Here is a 21182-nt window from a genome sequence, read left to right as displayed (position 1 = left end):
TTATGTTAGGATTTTTTAATATAAGACTGTATCGATAATATGACAGTCGTTGTGATAAATTAATTGAACATTTAATATGGAAACGGTAAAATTACTTTAAAAAGGCAGACTATTTAAAAAAACAGCTATTAAGACTATATAGTTTGATTTATTTATTATAATTTGTGTCGCAAGAAAATTATTGTTTTATTATTTTAATATGTAGTAATGTCATGTCATTGTTACTTTTATGTTAAGTTTTAAATAATACTTAGGTTATAAAACTTATTTTTATTATACAGAGTTTTAAATGTAGACAATATACGAGTATGTTAGTTTGCCTGAGTACAGAAATTTAAAGCCACTCGTGTCGAAAAATGGATGAGGGCGTGGTCGCGGCGGTTTTCCTCACGCCATCAAAAGATTGTAAAAATCTTTGATTAGTAAAAGTTCCATTAGTTGATTACAACGCTATATATATTTATTGACGGATTACAATTCATTATTATCTTAAAATATATTGATAAACCACTATAAAAATACAAACAGAGCATACAAATTTAAAAGTACGTGAATCTTACAGTAAGCAACAGTTGAAAGGATCCATCCAAACTTTAATATTAGATAGTTGCCATGCCTTTGCTCGAGATAGATATCCTTACGATGTTACACGTATTTTAGGGATTAATTTAAACAAACAGCTTTTATGTAACTAAACGTGTTTGTTATTATACGCATATTAACGTTCAAGCTCAATCAGATCTAAATGCTCTATCTTGTTGGTTTCAACAGAATCTCTTAACTATTAATATCTCAAAAACATCTTATGTAATATTCAGAGCAAAAAATAAAATCATACATATCTTTCAACCGCTGATCGTTCAAGACGTTGAAATCACTAACAAAAAATGGGAGAAATATCTGGGTCTTAGAATAGATAAACATTTAAAGTGGAACATTCATGTTTCACACATAATTGCCAAACTGAAATCACTTATAGGCAGATTTTGGTCAATATCAAAAAGTATTCCGCAATCCCTACGTCATTTGATTTATAATTGTTTAGTTAAGCCCCATTTCATATATTTAATTGAAATATGGGGTACAGCATGCAAAAAAATAATTTCAAACTTACAAACACTACAAAATAAATTAATAAAGGCACTATTTAGATACAATTTTTTAACGGAGACTATTAAAATTTACCAAGACACCAAAATTATGACTATTAAACAACTGTATGTTTATAGCACTTGTATCTTAATTTAAAAAAAATTAAATGGCTCTCTCCATAGTGGCTTATCATTTAAGAAAATCAAGGACACAACCACACGCCACACTCGTCGAGCGAGTTTGCTTATTTTGCCGAAGCCGCGCACAAATTATTTGAAGAGGTCGATTGGGTATGAGAGTGTGCAACTGTTTAATCGGTTGCCATCTAAAATTCGCAATATTGGCGTGTTTGACAGATTCAAGGGGGCATTAAAAATGCATGTCAAAGTGAATGTAGTGAACTAAAATTGGGACGTGTATCTCGCGCATAGTATTTAGTTTCTCATATAAATAAAATATATATTTTTGTAATGAGAAATAAAGTTCTTTAAACGTTATATTATTAATTATTAAATAATTATAATTGTAATAATTAAATACATTATTAATAATACATAGTATGTTCTTAAAATGAATGTATGAAATATCCTTTATAGAAAATACAGAATACGCTAGTTTAATTTTGAATGTATTAAAGTATTTGAAATAACGACAAAAGTGAAATATTCTTAAATGATGAAACCCGTTTCGTGAAATGGTCATCCATCCGTAATTTCAGTGCACAATTTCCGAGCTTGCACGTGATCTATGAAGTGGGGATGATTTTACAAATTCACTTTATCTCCCCTGTGAGGGGTGAGATGACCCTGACCTAGTGACGCGCCCTATATTGTCGATCTGGCCTAATTATTGTAGCCATACAGTCCTGTGACATTGTGAATAAAATGTTAACGATTATTGTTGTTTTTATAATGTAAGGCGATTATTGAAGTATCCTAATGGGACTGTTGATATAATTCTATCACAGTCCACACAGTTTGAACGGACTCTTTCTAAAATTGGTGATTGTTGAACCATATAGCGGCTATATTGGTTATATAGCGTACATATTAAAGAAAATACTTGGAGATCATCCATTTTAGATTACTTAGTATTGGAGAATTAAATGAAATTGCTAAAATTAGGTATTTTTTAAAGACTAATTAATACGGTAATGTATTACTTTCGACGCGTCGATATTGTTAATTTTACGTTTTGTAGGGTAGATTTAACAAATAGTGCGAGTAAAGCAGCACCCGGATTACGAACAATATCGCTATAATGTCTCTGTTTACTGAGCGTGACTCCCCTTCTCGTTTCTCATTAATTTCTAATCTTCTGTTGATGGCGCATAATTAACTGCAGATCACAGGCGATTCCTAATTACTATCTGCTATATAAAATGCTATTACATTAAACCATGATTTATTGACTTATTTTTTATTGCTTGAATGAATTTTACGACGCGGCTAGACTTGTCATAAATTTATTTGATTTTCATATTATTATTATTATATTCATTTAGATAGGGATTTACGTCTATATTTATATGTGTGTACACGGTTTTCCTTTTCGTGTTCGTATCATTTCATCATCACAAACAATAGCAAGCAAAACAGTGCTGTTAGAATATATTGGTCAAGGCTAAAATTACTGTACGTTTTTCATTATATTTTTCTTTACCGTACCTTCACCGTACGAGCCAGTGTAAAATGCGTACATAGGAAAAGATGCATTGGAGCACCGCCGGGGTGTGAACCTACGAACTCTGAGACGAGAATCGCACGCAAGCCTCTAGGCCAACACTGCTCTGAAAACAAGTGACGTGGCTCTTAAATGTATATGGTAATAACATTATCTCGTGCTTGTCACGTAACTCTGATAAAAAATTGTTTAGTTTTAAGTCGGCTGTTTTGAGGCCATAAACTGCTTACCTTTAAAGACTAACAGTAAACCAGACACAGTGAACGCAGTGAAGATGGCCATCAAATGCACAGCAAAAAGATTATGTTTCTGGCAGCGATGATAATTGTCGGGAACGTCTCATAGTATCCCCCAGCAAGTATGCGGTTTCAGATTCGTTACTAATTATGCATTAAGCAAATTTGATCGAGGCTTAATCCCTACGAAGTTCTAGTGAATCATACCCTAATACCCTCATCAAGAACTTCGTAGGTAAGGAAAGAACTTGAACGAAGAAGGGAGTTTTTTTGCACCTTTTCAATCATTATCCTAACATATGACGCAGATGGTTACAAGAATTGACATTACTATTGACGAATATAGAAAAAACGAATGTCTCAAAAGTTTATAATAATACAAATGTTAAATGCGCACATAGAAAGAAAATCCATTGGTGCACTAGTCTATTGTGTCACTAGTGACAGTGTTGGCATAGTGGCTTCATTGTGCGACTCTCATCCCTGAGGTCGTAAGTTCGATCCCTGGCTGTGCACCAATGGATTTTCTTTCTATGTGCGCATTTCACATTAGCTCGAACGGTGTAGGAAAACAACGTGAGGAAACCGGCTTGCCTTAGACCCAAAAAGTCGACGGTGTGTGTCAAGCACAGAAGGCTGGTCACCTACTTGCCTATTCAATTCACAAACGATCATGAAACAGATACAGAAATCTGAGGCCCAGACCTAAAAAAGGTTGTAGCGCCATTGATTTATTTTTTTATTAATACAAATAGCTTTAATTCGGTTAAAAAATTGTTTTCTTTCAAGCCAAAAATATCTATAACTATTTGAATGTATAAACGTTTTATGATATATGAACACCGTTCACGTCATATCGAAAATTCAGTACAATGCGGCCATGGGAGAAACATAAAGATAAGAATGAAATCATCTTGTTCAGCATACACACGATATTATTAAACTGATTACTAGTTTAAAGCAGCGGTATAAACATGCATAGTAAATAACGTAACCTAACATATTATTGCTCGTAACAGAACCTAACTCATTACAGATTCGGGATAAAGACTTCAGTTGTACATGTATTGTCAGAATGGCTATGTTAGTGTACGAACTCAAATTAGGAAAAATGCAACTTTAAATTAGTCTCATATTAATATTGATTATTAGACAAATTTTAGTTGAATTATTTCTTTTATTTTTTTTTAATTTAATAACTGAACAGTGTTTCATGTTTGTGTTTAAACGTGTATTTTATTGGCTAATATGTATGGATATTATTTATTGAACCAGGTGTAGAAATGAGCAATGAGCAACAGCTGACAGTGTTGGCCTAGTGGCTTCAGCGTGCGACTCTCATACTTGAGGTCGTAGTTTAGTTCCCCGACTATGCACCAATAGACCGTGTCTATGTGTGCTTTTAAAATTCGCTCAAACGGTGAAATAATACATCGGGAAGAAGCCGATTTGCCTTAGACCAAAACAAAACGTGACGACGGCGTGTCTGAGAGGCATAAGATCACCTACTGGCCTATTAGATTGACAATTGATCATGAAACAGATATAGAAATCCCATCCCCCCCCCCTCTACAAGAAATATGAAGGTGCAGAAGGATCAGAATCTACCCCAGGGGGGGGGGTACCACACGCGCTTGCGGTTGAGAATCCCCCTCTGGGCTTCCACCACCGGGACACTCAGCACCCGGTGGTGGACGCACAGGCTGCCCTTCGTATTCTGGGGGGGGGCAATTCTGCGCTCTTTAAAAAAATAAATTATCGGTCTCGGGGCAAACGGAGCAATCCAACAAAGGCACCCCCATCCACACTCGCCGTGGACTTCACAAATATTAGGGGGCTCAACTCCCACATCCACGCTGTCCACTATCATTTAGAGACTGCGAAGCCGGCCTTGCTCTTTCTTACCGAGACTTCGATTTCCTCCCCGGCTGATACTTCTTACCTCTCCTACCCGGGGTACAGATTGGAACATTCATTTGTGCCGCGGGCTGGAGTTTGCGCGTACGTCAGAGAGAGAGATATCTGTTCTCGTCGCCTCGGGACGCTTGAAGGAAGGGACCTATCTAACCTCTGGCTGCGCGTAGACTGCGATGACCATCCGCGATTCTACTCATGCCTTACCCATGCCTTCTGGTCTCTTGCCAAAGCTGTCCAAGGGAATTTCTGTCAGCCCTCTATTCCACCACTGCATAGGGAGGATGACTGATGAGATGAGAGAAGGCCGATCTTCTAGGCTGTCTCTTTTCGTCGAACTCAACTTTGGATGATCAGGGGAAGGAACCACCGACATTATTGCGGTGTGATACTACGATGCCTGAAGTTACATTCCGGCAACGTGCTATCCATAAACATTTATTTTCCCTGGACATCCATAAGTCGAGCGGGCCTGATGGCATCCCCCCAATTGTACTGCGTACTTGTGCTCCTGAGTTGGCTCCGGTCCTAACGCGCCTTTTCCGGTACCTGTACTTCCTCAACACTGTTCCGAAGTGCTGGAAGACAGCTTTGATACATCCGATCTCTAAAAAAGGCGATCGCTCTGATCCGTCCAACTATCGCCCAATCGCAATAACCTGCTTGTTCTCCAAAATAATGGAAACCATTATTAACGGCCAGCTGTTGAGGTATCTAGAGGGCAGCCAGCTGATTAGCGATTCTCAGTACGGCTTTCGTCGTGGTCGCTCAGCTGGTGACCTCCTTATATACCTTACACATAGGTGGGCAGAGGCAATTGAGTCCAAGGGGGAGGCGCTGGCGGTAAGTTTGGACATAGCGAAAGCCTTCGATCGGGTGTGGCATAGAGCACTGCTCTCGAAGCTTCCAGCCTATGGGCTTCCCGAGAAATTATGCAACTGGATTTCCAGCTTTCTCGCTGATCGGAGCATTAAGGTCGTCATCGACGGAGCATGCTCCGACCTTAAACCCGTCAATGCTGGTGTCCCACAAGGCTGTGTCCTATCCCCGACCCTGTTTATTCTGCATATTAATGATATGTTGCAACTTAGCAACCTTCATTGCTATGCGGACGACAGCACTGGGGCTACTTTTTACACGGGCCGGGCAGGTATTTCTCGGGCTGTTGTTGATGAGTGCCGGAACAAACTTGTGTCTGAAGTCGAAACTCTACTACGTGGAGTCTCGGACTGGAGTAGACTAAATCTAGTCCAATTTAACCCCAAGAAGACACAAGTATGCGCGTTTTCCGCTAAAAAAACTCCCTTTGTCGCTACTCCCCTCTTTGAAGGCACTCTACTTAAAGCCTCAGCTAACATCGGAATATTGGGCGTTGACATATCGAATAACGTCCAGTTTCGCGGTCATTTGGAAGGGAAGGCTAAATTAGCCTCCAAAAAGCTTGGTGTGCTCAGCAAGGCGAGACGGTACTTCACTCCGGGCCACCGCTTGCAACTCTATAAAGCGCAAATTCGGCCCCACATGGAATACTGTACTCACCTCTGGGCGGGAGCTCCCCAGTACCAGCTCCTTCCACTAGACCGTATTCAACGAAGAGCGGGTCGAATCGTCGGCGACCAATCACTTTCTGTGCGGCTTGATCCCTTGGCGTTGCGTAGAGATGTTGGGTCCCTCTGCATCTTCTACCGCATTTACCATGGGGAGTGTTCAGAAGAGTTGTTCGGTCTAATACCCGCAGCTGAGTTTCATTATCGGACGTCAAGGCAAAATACAAAATACCATCCGTATCACCTCGACGTCCGTCGTTCCACAACTGAGCGTTTACTAAGGTAGTTTTTGCCGCGCACCACCACTATGTGAAACCAGCTGCCCACTGAAGTATTTCCGAACCAATTCGACTTAGGGTCCTTCAAGAAAAGAGCGTACCAATTCTTGAAAGGCCGGCAACGCACTTGCGAGCCTTCTGGCAATGTGAGTGTCCATGGGCGGCGGTATCACTTCACATCAGGTGAGCGATACGAACCTCTTGCCCGTTTGCCTGCTATTACATTAAAAAAAAATCTGAGGCCCAGGCTTAAAAAGGTTGTAGTGATAGTGTAGATTTTTAGGACGGCTGTAGAAATATTAATAAGACAATCTTAGAAGAAAATGAAAAAATGGTGGCAGCGGAGTAACGTCTCCTATAAACGATTTTCAGTTATGCATATTGTTACGAGCTAGGGGATCGGATAGAAAATGCCGTGGATTTATTCAAGGGTTTATTTCTTGAAAAATCAATTAGGTATTTATGGGCACGAATTAATTGCAGAGATGCACTAATAACACACAAAAACACAGTCACTAATTATTTCACTTATGCACACTTCACACAGTACTTAATCACTTGTATTCACTTTATTCGCACTTTATCGCTTCGGTGTTTCGCTCTTGTTATCGCATTCCAAACTAAAAGCGACTAGTCGCGTTTCGGCTCGCTTATATATCCCTGGGAATAATTCTAAACAATATTCGAGAACTTTCTAGGCGGGCTTGCTACTGAGTAGCGATTGCACAATTCTAGAACGTCCGCACTCTTTGTCTCTTTCGCACGTTGCTCCGTCCTTGTCGTACGGCGTTCTAGCGTGCTCAGTCTAGTTTCGAGAAAGTTCTGATCTTCTCTCTCTAACTAGTGGAAAAATCTAGAAACATTGCAGTCGACCCGTCTTCGTAACAATATTGAAGTGGTGAACTACCAAGACCTGTGTCTCTTTTAACACGATACGTTTCTTTGTGTGGTCTGACTTATAACAGCATAGTCATTTGTTTGTACGGGCTTATCTTCAGAAAAATATAATTAAAAATACTAGTGGACGACACGCGCGGATGCCACGTGCGAGACATTTTTTAAACGAAGCTAATTCACCCGGTGATATTGGCCGATAACGATCATTGGTTTAATGGGGCTCATATAATCAACACACGTTATATTGTTATGAGTTCATCGATTTTATTATAAATGTACCGATTTTTATCCCAAAAGTAACAGAGGATATGTTGTTCGAAATTTTGTAGAGAAACTAGTAACTTTTATTACAGTTGTACCATAGGTTTAAGCTTTTCGTAACTTGGAGAGGCATCTGCGGTGCTTTTTAATCTATTATAGGTAGAACTTCGACTGAACACAATCCGGTCAAGGTTAGACCTCGACCTAAGCTTTTGTGTTTAAACGAGCGTTCTCTACTTCACTCCTTTTGTATTTTCGTCATACTCCTAATGTTATTATTATCGGTAAACCTTTACCGCAGTAATTATATTTGGAAAATCGATTATTCATAATTAGCGTACCTTTTCAAATTTAGAACACTCTGGACAATTTAATAAATTTGTTAAAAATTGGTGCGTGTTCATAGGGATTTTAATTTAAAGTTTAGTAAACAGAGATTAAAAGATGGTCCGTTCCATCTTTCAATTCCACGAGATTCACATCAAAAGTTAAAAGTGATCAAAGCTTTACAAAACCATAAATAGTGTTAACAAAACACAAACTTGAAGAAAATTTATATGTACGAAACGAAATGAATTACTTATGATTTTTTTTCAGTATGTCACAGAGAAAATGGGAGGTGCTGAAGGCACAAAACTGGATTTGGATTTTATGGAAATGGAAAGGGTAAGCATTTATAATAACTTCACTTACGAGTATTGATACTTCAAGGGTTTACGACACTTCTTGGTCAAGGACTGTTCGAGCGAATAAGTTCCTAAGAGATACGAGTACCATTATTGAGTTTTTCCTCGCTTCTCTACACATGCAGATATATGTTTATATTTATATACGCATATATGCAATAATAGTATGGTAAGTAGTAACAAAATGGATCTAACGCTAGGCCGGCGTTGTTTGTATCAATTATTTTTTTTTAACCCGCAATGCAGTTTTGCTACGCGTCTTATTTTAGTACCAAGATTTACCTATGCGGGCGGCTTACATAATACAGCGCAGCATCAATACAGACGCCAGCCACTCGAATAAATTACGTCGATGCATTAAATTTTTGACGTAAAGAAAAACCTTCAAATAAGTATGTCAGATTTGATTTTCCCAATCGGGTACAAGTTTTAAATTATAGTTTCTTTAAGAACAAAAAGTAATACACCCTTTTAGAAATAAAGATATATACTTAAAATTCGAAATTCTACCTTTTTTAAAAGCCAAGATCAAACTCAAGTTTTGACTTGTTAATGTTACCTTTTTAATGGCCGCTACAGTTCAGATGATCATTAAATGTCACTCAATAACGAAACGCTATATTGTTAGGAGCTCAGATCAGATAGAAAAATCGTAGACCTCTTTAAGGGTTTATTAATAAGTAAATTTAAGTCTGAAAATGGAGAAAATCATTCAATCCGTCTTCGTAGTGATGTCAAACAAAAGATCCCTCACACCTCTTATTCTAGCTCTTTATGATTGATGTTTACATTACCTTTAATAACTAAGCATCAAAACAAAATTATTAAGTAAAATTTGTGTTAATTTCATATCATCATATTTCAGAAAACAGACGTAACATGCGAACTAGTGGAAGAGTTACAAACTAAGACCAAGGAGTTCCTACAACCAAACCCAACGGCCCGAGCTAAGATGGCGGCTGTAAAGGGTATCAGCAAACTGAGTGGGCAGGCCAAGAGTAACACCTACCCACAACCTGAAGGCGTGCTTGGTGACTGTATGCTCATGTATGGAAAGAAACTGGGAGAGGACACCGTCTTTTGTAAGCATTCATTCATTATTCTTAAGCTTATAAAATCTAAGAAAATGAAGGTTTTTTGAGAACAATAATTATCGGTTAAAATTATATTGTATAATGTAAATATGCATACTTAACGTAGTTAAATCACGTAATAAATACAGTTGCAAATGTATAAACATTATTTAAAAGAAACAATCTGCTATAACATTATCTATATTTTTTCAGCACAATGTATGATCGAGATGGGCGAGGCTCTCAAACAAATGGCTGACGTGAAGTACTCCCTGGATGACAACATTAAGCAGGGCTTCCTTGAACCCCTACACCATCTGCAGACCAAAGATCTTAAGGAAGTCATGGTGAGGCGGACTTGATAATTTTAAATAATAACTATTGAAGGAAACGGCCACTATAGGCTGTATAGAAAAATGCGTGTCAAATCAATGACAGTTTAAGTATAAATGATCTGGTTATAAAATATCGTAAATTTTTGCTCACTGGGTATTTTATTAAATATATGTATTAATTGACACAATAACGCAGCAAATGGAATGTTTTGTCAAGTAAAAAAAACTTACTCGGAGCTTAGCTTTCTGGCGTCACTTCGTATCTTCACGGGATTATTATGTAAAATAGAATAAAACATTATTATTAATATTAAATCATACATAGATAAAATAGAATCATTGCAAACAGGATTTATAAAATTACTCGTAAATAAAAAGACAAAGAATCAATGTAAAGGAGAATACTCTAAACTATATAAAATATGTAACATTTTACCGGCTAGCCTGAGACATAAATATCTTCTACTTGTAAACAATCATAGTAAACAGGATAGTTTCACTAATTTGGTGCAACCTAAAACTGGCACAAGGTCAATGACCAATGATATATTTGAAATACCCATGGTACAAAATTACTATGGAGATAGAACGATAAAAAAACGATTTCCATACTTACTCAATAGCCGATTACATAAGACGTGAACCTACACTTGCTACATTTAAAAATTTATTAAAAAAACACTTAGATTTAAAATTATGTAAAATAATTACTATACGTTTATAATAATACATACATAGCTGCAATCCGCTAAAAGAGTGTTTTCTTTAAATGTCTAAAAGTTATGTTAATAAAAGACAATCATAAAAAAACACTTTAACTAACCTAATTTAATAATTTATAATCTATGTTTATATAAAACGAGTTACCTGCAGTCAAACTGCGTAAGCAGTTTTGCAGAGAATGGCTTAAACGAAAGTGTAACTTTTTATGAATAAATATATTTCATACATACATACACATATTAACAATTATAATTGGCACTGGCAACACTTATGGGCCCTCTGGGGCTGTAAGAGCCCATAGGCCTAGTGGCCTTTGCGTTAGGGCCTGCCCGTTTGCGTTCTACTAATAATAACGGCGTTATTATAATAATTTAAGAATTTTATATCTCTCTATAAAAATATGTTTTTTGCCATTTATGTAATTCCCTGACTACAAGGTAGCTTAACTGTTATTTAACTTATACGAGGGTTTTAGTTTTATAATTGTATGATATCTTTCGTATTGTTTACTTACAGCTTATACAAATTGAGATAAAACTTGTGACAGTGTTTCGTTAAATTAGTCTTTTTGTAAATTGCAGCATCACCGTAAGAAACTTCAAGGGCGAAGGCTTGATTTTGACTGCAAGAGACGAAGACAGGCTAAAGGTAATTAATACTTTTTTCTATTATTTTGTGATCCTTGATATTTATGACAAATTATACTTATAAAATAATTTTTCCGAGTGTAAATTCATAACACTGATATTTGGGTTCTATATCAAAAATACCAGTCGTAATTTTTTGATTTTGATAACGCCAATGTCATTATTTCTGTGCCTAAAAATTTTCTTTACAATTCTTTACAATAAACAAACCTTGTTATTTTCAACTTAATACATTTTTGAATATGTTTTATAGAATCTCTTATGAATCTTTTGTATTGGTCTTGTTAAAAATATAAACGTAAAGTCTTCATTAAATTCGGCTAAAACTTTATTTATAAGTTTACGTTTAATATACAAAGGTGTCCGGATAGGTCCTTACGCAAGTCCGAGTCACGGGAGAAGTGGTGAGATATGTATGGCTAGGGTACTTGGTGTTGCCAGATTAATAAAAACAATCCTACATTTAGTAGTTGAGAGTAGCAGTATATAAATATGTTAGAAGCTATATCCAAATGTAGGTTGTGTTTATCGGTTGTGGCCACATCATTTTAACCTTTAGTGAAAAGCTACTGAGAAACATCTATCACAGTCTTTAGAGTCTGTACGGAAAGACAAGAGGAAAATAAATTAACCTTGTTATATGGGCCTGTGTTATGTGTTTATAATTCAACAATCTTGATATGGTAAAATTAAATATAATATGTAATTTTTGTGATGTGTGAATGTTTTTCCACACAGACTCTAACATTTATCTATTATTTAAAATACTTAGGGTATACGTTTAAGTCGAGACTTAGCGCGAACCGTATGTCAAAATACAATAAGTTTCTGAAATTGATTATGTATTTACTAAATCTAATATGTTTTTTGACATACGGAAGTCATATTTAGTACTAAATGCCGACTCTAAATATTAGCATCACCTCTACTGCTAAAATATATAAAATATCATCTTGTACGAGACATCACTTATAATATAAGCTTGTTTTTTTTCATGTTCCCGTTCCGCCCTTGCACCGAATCTCCGATCGCATTATTCAACCTTTTTTTTCTTTGGTCTGTATTTTTTCTTTACGCCCGTTTTTATACATTTATTTATCGTGTTTTGTTGTCATATTTCTAATGATGTGTGGAGTTACATACATCAGGTTCTCACATTCCAGACGACGAGATCCGTCAGGCTGAAGACAAATTTGCTGAGTCTCTTAGCCTCGCACAAATTGGCATGTTTAACCTTCTCGACAATGATGTGAGTAGATTTTTTAGGATGTATATATTCAAAACATGTGACACATATTTTAAATTGTTTAAAATTTTATCTAACTAATCTTAGAGCTATTTATACAGTCTCACCCGTAAATGCGCTGGCGGTAAGTTTGGACATAGCGAAAGCTTTCGATTGGGTGTGGCACAGAGCATTGCTCTCGAAGCTTCCAGCCTATGGGCTCCTTGAGAAATTATGCAATTGAATTTGTAGCTGTCTCGCTGATCTGAGCATCAAGGTCGTCATCGACGGAGCATGTTCACCTTAAACCCGTGAATGCTGGGCTTCCACAAGGCTGTATCCTATCCCCGACCATGTTTATTCTGCATACCAATGATATAACTTTGCAACATTTATTGCTATGCACTCTTCTAGGGATACTCTTTACACTAGCCGGGCAGGTATTCCTCGGGCAGTTGTCTTTGAGTACCGGAACAACCTTGTGTCTAAAGTCTTGGAGTCTCGGACCGTTAGAGCCTCAGCTAGTATTGGAATACTGGGCGTTGAAGTATGACGTTCAGTTTTATGGTAATTTGGTAGGGAAGGCTAAATTAGCCTCCAAACAGCTTGGTGTGCTCAGCAAGGCGAGACGGTACTTCACTCCGGGTCTCCACTTGCAACTCTATAAAGCGCAAATTCGGCCCCACATGGAGTACTTTACTCATCTCCTTCCGCGTGGGGTCTCTCTCTGCATCTTCTACCGCATTTACCATGGAGAGTGTTCAGTGGAGTTGTGCGGTCTGTTTGCAGCTGAGTTTCATCATCGGTCGTCAAGGCAGAATACCGAATGGTATCCGTATCGACATCCGTCGTTCCACTATTGAGTACTTTTGCCGCGCATCACCACTATGTGGAATCAACTTCCCACTTTTTCCGATTCAATTTGACTTCGGTTCCTTTAAGATAAGAGCGTACCAATTCTGGAAAGCCCGGCAACGCACATGAGTGCCCTCTCGCATTGAGAACAATTACAAATTTGAATTCAACGTGATGATGTGTTTATTTCTGTAGGTTGAGGTGTATTTTTATAATGCATGGCAGTAATCTAACAAGGATTTAATCTAATTCAATTTTGACTCAATTTTTCAATTATTCAGGAATTTATAATTATAACTAACAATGTTCAAAAGTGTCTCACTCTTTAGCAAAGACATGCCTATGCACACATTCGTGTGTTATCAACTACAAACGGATGCGGCCCACAATTCACACCATTACTTGGTAGTCATTTATCTATTTGAAGGAAACTTAAAAATATTTACAATATTCATTTATAAACTTTCAGGACTTAAAGGAAGAAGGAATAACTATCCGTTTAATCAAATTATATTTTTTCGATTAGGTTGAGCAAGTGGCTCAGCTGTCGTTCTTCGCAGAAGGTCTTCTTGAATACCACCAGCAATGCACGGAGATTCTCAAAGGACTTGTATCTACGCTTATGGAGAAGTAAGTTTATATAATACAGTTAATAGAAAATGCAGAAAAGAAATAGAGCAGGCTTCAGTATGCGACTCTCCTCCCTGAGGTCGTAGGTTCGATCCCCGGCTGTGCACCAATCGACTTTTTTTCTATGTGCGCATTTAATATTCGCTCGAACGGGTAAGGAAATCATCGTGGGGAAACCGGCTTCCCTTAGACCCAAAAAGTCGACGGCGTGCGTCTAGCACGGAAGGCTACTTTACTTTCCTAATGATCATGAAACATACAGAAATCTGAGGCCCAGACCTAAAAAGCTTGTAGCGCCATTGCTTTATTTAATAGAAAATGCATTTCATTTGCTAGTGAACAAATTTTCCATTCTGCGTCTTACTTCTAGTTTGAAAATAGTTAATACAAAATGTAATTCCAGAAAAGAAGAGGCGATAAGCCGACCCAAGTTGGAATTCGTGCCGAAGACCCTCGCCGACCTTAACATTGAGGGCATCAACGAGCTGAACCACGGTAAACGCTACGGCTCGGTCCCCAGTCTTACCCGCTCCAATAATGCCTCCTCCTTAGCCGACCTTTCCTCCCTCGACAGAGCTTGGGGTTCCCAGATCTCCAAACCTATAGGGTTCAAGCCTCATCCTGCTCCCAGAGTTGTGAACGGAAGAGACCCCTGGACAGGTGATTTATTTTTAATTTGCTTTTATGTTTGTTTATTGGTGACGCGTGACTTGGTATGGGTTAATGGCTATAAGGTACTCTTAAAAGTTCTGGGAATATATGTTTTTCTGGTCTATCGCTGTTATGTGTTCACTAATATGGCTCTATTTGTTAAGAGGATACTCATATGCTTACAAACACTGCAACTAACGATCCGATTTTCATTAAAAAAGATAAAAGTCAAATTCTTTCGATTCTTAACTATAACTGTTTTAGCATAATGAAACATATATATTATATATAAGGCACAAAAGTCTACGTTATACATACTTTTTCTTGCTTCTTATATTCGGTAATACTAAGAGGAAGGTAAATATTTAATATTTCAGGTGTCTTCTCCCTTCCGAAATCCTTACCATTTCCAACCATTCGTTTTTATATAAGTTCCATTAATGATATTAATATCCAAACTCAATTAAACAATTTAAGTAATTTTATAAATGTTTGATTTAGTTTGGACTGTGTAAATTGATGTCAGTACAAATATATGCAAAGAACAATTGAAGTTTTAAAAAGCGTAAAATCTTTGCATGTATATCGTTTATGGCGTTCTAAATGTCTCTTTGCTATAGTAGTTCTGATTATTGCTCCTTCTACTGCCTTAGTACGAATTGATGTACACATTAATTCTTAATAGATTACAAGTTACCGTGTTACAGTTACCGTGGCCCAATCGAAAATATATCAACAGGCTAGAGTCAGTTAGATGAAATCTCAAATTTCTGTAACCACTTTTAATGTAGTCTTTCTAGTTAGTCCTACATATAGCGTGCGAGCTATTTGGTTTTCGGCATACGACTCCTAAATATCGCCATATCGCCGCAAGCGGTGTTACGGGGTGCTTATATTCTTTTAGCACTCGATTTTTCCTGGCTTAGTGTTGCCAGTTAGTAAGTTTTATAGAAGGGATAATGAAGCAAAAAGGCGATCAATTTTACGATTGGGCTACGATGTCGATATATCTTGAAATCGTTCAAAACATTACGTAAATGTCCGATTGTAAAGATATCTGGTTGCTATTTTGATCGAATTTATTCCCAATATCTTCTGGAAATCTACAGTTTAGTATATACACTCATAGACGATGTATGTATTACACTATGTATGTACAAATTGACGTATGCTGAGTGATTTGGGAGCAGGCGGCTCTCGATCAAGCTCGCCGGAGCACAAGCCGCCATCGAACCTGGAACTCTTCCCGGGTGGCAACGCGCAACGCTCCAACAATGGTAACACACACAAACACAAGACCGGCTGCGCTGTTAGATAATGGATCGTCCTCAGATATAATATTGCCCAATGTTGTCCTACACTATTTACAAGTATTGCTTCTCTAGTAGGCATTGCATTGTTTCTAGAATGTTATAGCAGTCACGAATCTACTTTGAAGTGATTTGAAACGTTCCCTTGCTTGACAATTTATTTGAGACACTCGATAAGTGTTTTGTCCTTTTACCCAATTATTGGCTTAATCAATTTGGAGATTCACTTGACTTGAGAATCGGTGCTGTGTCTCCCGTATGTCAAAAACGTTTTGTACGAAAGTCATACTCTATCGTACCCTAGAGGACCAGCATTAAAACGGACTAGATTGTAAATTTAATCAATTTTAATTCAAATGTTAAGGAAAAAAACTATAAATTTCTTATTCCCTACATTGGACTTTACATTTACGCTCTCCCGGATATCACTTCTATTTTATTTTTGAATTATAACTATACTTACTCTTGAAAGTTCTCAAAATAAGTATTTAAAACTATTCAATATCATTAACAACAGAACAATAATATATCAATAAATTTGTCTTGAGATTATCCATTCTCAAACCGCCAGCGTACATGCGTAGTTGATTTTTAGTAGGTATTACATATACATTATATATGTTGTGCAACTTGATTTCTTAGTCATCATTTCAATTATAACACAACATAATTACCAACAAAAACACATCATTAATGTGATGACACTTTCGCTAATATTCGTAAGATGTGCTTTTGGGACCCATATTTTTGTTCCGTGCATGGTATGCTTCTCATCCGAAGATCATCATCATATGGCAAAATCATTAAACCACTAAGAGACGTGTTTTAAATCATTTGTAAGAATTAAATTGTGTCAGCTGATTTGTTTATTAAAAAAAGCGATTTCTTATCATGTTGACACTATTTGTTTCTTTGTTTTTGTTTTATTATTTTCGCTGGTTTTATCAATGTTTGGATATAGACGTTTTTCCTTATAATCTTGCGCAATGATAACTGTTTCCTATGAGTCATCAAGTTAATCATGCTAATGGCCTTTACAGTATGACACGACCTCAATAATAACTAGGATATTCTTTGGAAGAACCGTTTGTTAAAATGTTTGTATTTCGTTTGTGCATGATAAACAAGCCAGAGTATAAATAATAAACCCATTTTACTTTACGTCGGTTACCATGGTTACCGTTTACACTATACACGGTACACATCGTAACCATGGTAACAATGGTGCTACATTTAGTCCACGTTTAAAGCTTTTAGAAAATCAAATTTTGTTTTCGATTTTTATAATATTGAGATAGACAGTGTTAACTTTATGAAGGGACTGCGAGAATTATTGTGTCAACGATATTTAGTATCGGATATGGCAAATCAAGCAAAATCGAGAAATTTTGACTGTCTGTTCAACTTAAATCGAGGGTACGTCCCTCAATTTACGTAGAGTTTCCGCTGTAGATACACTTTTAACATATAATTTGAGATACTTGAAATATAATAATGATGTAATGTAGCGTCACCGTTGCCATCTCCCGTGAAATCGCCTGCGCGGACGCCGAGCGTGCAACAAAAGGCATGCTGTACCGCCCTCTATGACTTTGATCCCGAAAACCAAGGAGAACTTGGATTCAAGGTAAGTAAGGTTCAGTTTAAGTTTTTCATTTTTATAAATGGTTTAAAAAAAAATTGTCCTAATTGTTGTGAGAATTAAAATAAAACCATTATTTTAATACCTTTTATCTCAGTTACTTAAAAAACCGAAGTGTCAATTAATTTACGTAGTTCATATTATCAACTGTTTTTTTTAAGGAAAATGACATTATCACCCTGATCAATAAAGTTGATGAGAACTGGTTCGAAGGCAGCATCAACGGGAAAACTGGTTACTTCCCCATCAGCTACGTTCAAGTCACAGTTCCCCTACCCAACATGTAATTCACTTTATTAATATGCAACACGCCATTCTTTTAGATTACTGCAAGGTTAGACTACGAGGCAGCGTAAGAACTTGTATAAAATTTATTTTTGCTATTGTCTCGAAGCATTTGTTTGCGGTAAGATAATATTGAAATTAATAGGTAAAACGTGTTCGAGATATTCGTGATATATATACAAAAACTATTTTAGCATTTTTGTCAATTATTACAAATATGATTTAACCTAACCAAAGATTAATTTTTCAGCTATATTTTTATATGTTATTAAAGCCTAAAGAATGGCTGTGTTGCATCAAAATCTCAGTATTACAGTAGGCAATTTATTCGCAGATAAATTGTGTCTAAAGCTCAATAATTAAAATGTTAATAACCTGATCAAATTTTCATTATGTTCATTTTCGGTCTTCCATTTGTTTCGGTAATTAAAATATTTCCATTACAATTATGCCAAATAGAACCCAACGAAAATTTTGAGCTAGTTTATGATTTTAATTTTAGACCAAAACATTTTTGAATGAATGTTTAAATGCATAATAAATGAGATTAAATGCAAGTGTATATTTAAAAACATTCCTGTTTTTGTGTAGCCTATTTTAATTTTAGAAATAATTTTCTTGTACCGACGTAATATTCTAGTTACGCTTTGGAAATCCGACAGGTGATATTTTTGTGGAATTAAATTTTATATTTTGTAGAAATATTCTAGAAATGAAATTGACATTTCCTCCATTAATATAGATTGTCACGTATTAATAGGTTTGATTAGATTGCATAGATTATATTGCGGCTATTTATTTGACAGAAACGTATACAAGTATATACACAAAGCATTGTGGGGACGTAAGTTGTTGAATCTTGCCAAATATTTGTGGCTATTCGATGTTCGATGTTTATGATAAATGTATTATGAAATGATGTTATTGTGATAATATTAATAATCATGCATTTTGCGCTATGTCGTGTACGGTCAATTTTCTGTTTCGTTTTATGACAATTGACATAATCATAGAGAAATTAAATCCAATATGTGGCCTCTATATAGTTGTACTTTTAATGCATGCATTTTCACGCAGAATTTCACGATATTTATTGGTGTTAATGTGATGTTATAATCATAATTCATAAATCATTCACATGAATTTGACCCCATACTTCTGGCATATAAAAGACAATACCTAGATCTAATGTTAGGTGTATGTAAGTTCTAATCGTTCTACCTTCAAGTGTCTATTATAAGTATTTTGAGCAAATAATAAATTACAATTGGTGTTAATGTAATCGGTGTACGGCCGACAGACGTGTTTAAATGTTTCTTCTAAACGCTCATATCGTCGATCCTTCCACGTGGTGAGTTTTGGATCCCTCAATATATATAACCCTAACAACTACAAATAACTGGGTGCCTATATTGCAGAGACGGTTATATTTTTAAATGTGCTAAGTATACTGGGTGCATTCACTCGGTGCGGGTGGGTAACTGTTTCGTAAATGTATTCTTGTTCATGTTACTGTAATATTAAATCTAATTGATAGATACTTGACAATTTACGAGATATTTGTTTATATTAAAAAAAATATCCTGAACTTTATGCTCGTTTCGCCTCCTAATAAAATGTTAACTTAATTATGCGTTTTATTTCCACCTACTCATTACCTATTTATTCGTGTGTAATAAATGAAGGCTTTTATTTTTCCATGCAATAGCAAGATAAAAACTTATTTATAAATACGTACCTCGCCTCACCTACAAAACAATACTTTAAGTTGGAAAACAATATAAGAAACTTCTAGAATATTATAGTACTTATATAAAAATGTAATTATAAAAAACCGCATCTACTTATCGTAATTTTACAGAGCACCTAAACTGTTGAACCTTGTGGTAGTAAGTTTTTCTGGTTCCCAAGGCAATTACATTTAAACTTTTATTTAATACAATAATGTTTATATGCTTTGATGATGAGATAGTTGAGGAACGAAATACTTTAGGGCATCCCTGAGAATTTTAATATATCTCACTCAACCTCGCCCACGACCATCATATAGTAGATATCTAACATACTTTCTCGCATAATATCTATTCAATATTCTACAATGTATGAAGCCAAATAAGTGAAGAATAGAAATAAATATCCACAAAGGTTACGTAAACGTAGACCTTGAATTAAAAGCCGCTACAAGGCCATTAGTATTATAAAGATAAGGTAAAGAAAACGAATAAGTATGTTTTTCCAACCATATTAAATATGAGGAACACTCGTTAAAATAAACGGTTTTTACTCATTTAAATAAAGAAAGAAATTGTATTTAGGTAAACCGTACGTACCTAGTATACCTACTCATTACTTGCATATCACATATTTATATACATAAATAATCGATAAATTATACTGTAAACATAAGCCAAAGAAACAAAACTATATAGCAAAAAGCCTTTAGGTACATACCTAATAAATATTTTTCTAAAGCGCATTACGTATAGGTATCTACGTATAAAATGGAGCGTTTGCTAATACCCAGATTCCGAGAAAATTCTATAAGTATCTGATAATCTTAATATAGAACAAATGTATGAGGCATCAGACGTAATGTTAGGTACTTATTAATCCAATAAATCCACCGTAATATCTTACACTTTAATTCTTCATACGATTTATTTTATATTATCGACGATTTTCTGTCCTTATTTAAGACATACGTCAATAGTCTACAAGACATTAACCTCAATAACTTTGAAGCTAAGTATAGAGCGGTTATCGTCTTCAGTCTGGTACGTTCACCTCTCCATCGCCTCAATGATCATGTTACTCTCCTCCTAAAAGACAATCAATAAATGGAGACAACAAAGGCAGCAGATTCATACATTTATACAAAGACGGAAGATATAAAACATAGTATCTGTGTGAAAATATTTTTAGGTACATACATCATATGTGTACATTTTGTATTATTTACATACTAAAAGATCGCTTATTAGCAATAAGGCCGCCCATATGCACCCTTGTAATTTGTGTTTTTTTTAATTTTTGCAACGAAGTGTGAATAAATAAAAGGCTTATTTATTTTAACGTCTATGCATATGAATAATTATAATTATAGATTAATTACGTATGATATTGTGATTTTATTTCAAATACATAGATTCACGCTGCCGTGACCTAGATATTCATTGGGCCGAACGCGGATCGCCGTTTCAACTGGGGCTTAG

At 35.9% G+C, this 21182-nt stretch overlaps 1 protein-coding gene across 8 annotated transcripts in view; it reads left to right on the top strand.

Annotated features, from left to right (window-relative positions):
* Positions 1-19598, top strand: part of LOC123706685 (endophilin-A) — a 30324-nt gene extending 10726 nt beyond the window's left edge. For 3 of the 8 annotated variants that reach the window (XM_045656024.1, XM_045656022.1, XM_045656023.1), the window contains exons 3-12: positions 8506-8574; positions 9460-9676; positions 9881-10014; positions 11307-11373; positions 11732-11776; positions 12536-12621; positions 13979-14082; positions 14486-14742; positions 17552-17670; positions 17847-19598. In XM_045656024.1, the coding sequence (XP_045511980.1) occupies positions 8506-8574; positions 9460-9676; positions 9881-10014; positions 11307-11373; positions 11732-11776; positions 12536-12621; positions 13979-14082; positions 14486-14742; positions 17552-17670; positions 17847-17972 (1224 nt within the window). In that variant the 3' untranslated portion in view covers positions 17973-19598. Of the gene's footprint in view, positions 1-8505; positions 8575-9459; positions 9677-9880; positions 10015-11306; positions 11374-11731; positions 11777-12520; positions 12622-13978; positions 14083-14485; positions 14743-15923; positions 16011-17551; positions 17671-17846 lie in introns of all 8 variants that reach the window. The other 5 variants (XM_045656029.1, XM_045656030.1, XM_045656025.1 and 2 more) reach the window with 5 other exon arrangements.
* Positions 19599-21182: the final 1584 nt, after the last annotated feature.

This window comes from Pieris brassicae, chromosome 3 (assembly GCF_905147105.1).
Source record: "Pieris brassicae chromosome 3, ilPieBrab1.1, whole genome shotgun sequence".
Taxonomy (NCBI): Eukaryota; Metazoa; Arthropoda; class Insecta; order Lepidoptera; family Pieridae; genus Pieris; species Pieris brassicae.
The sequence above is the reverse complement of the archived record's forward strand: the minus strand, read 5'-3'. Positions and strand labels throughout refer to the sequence as shown.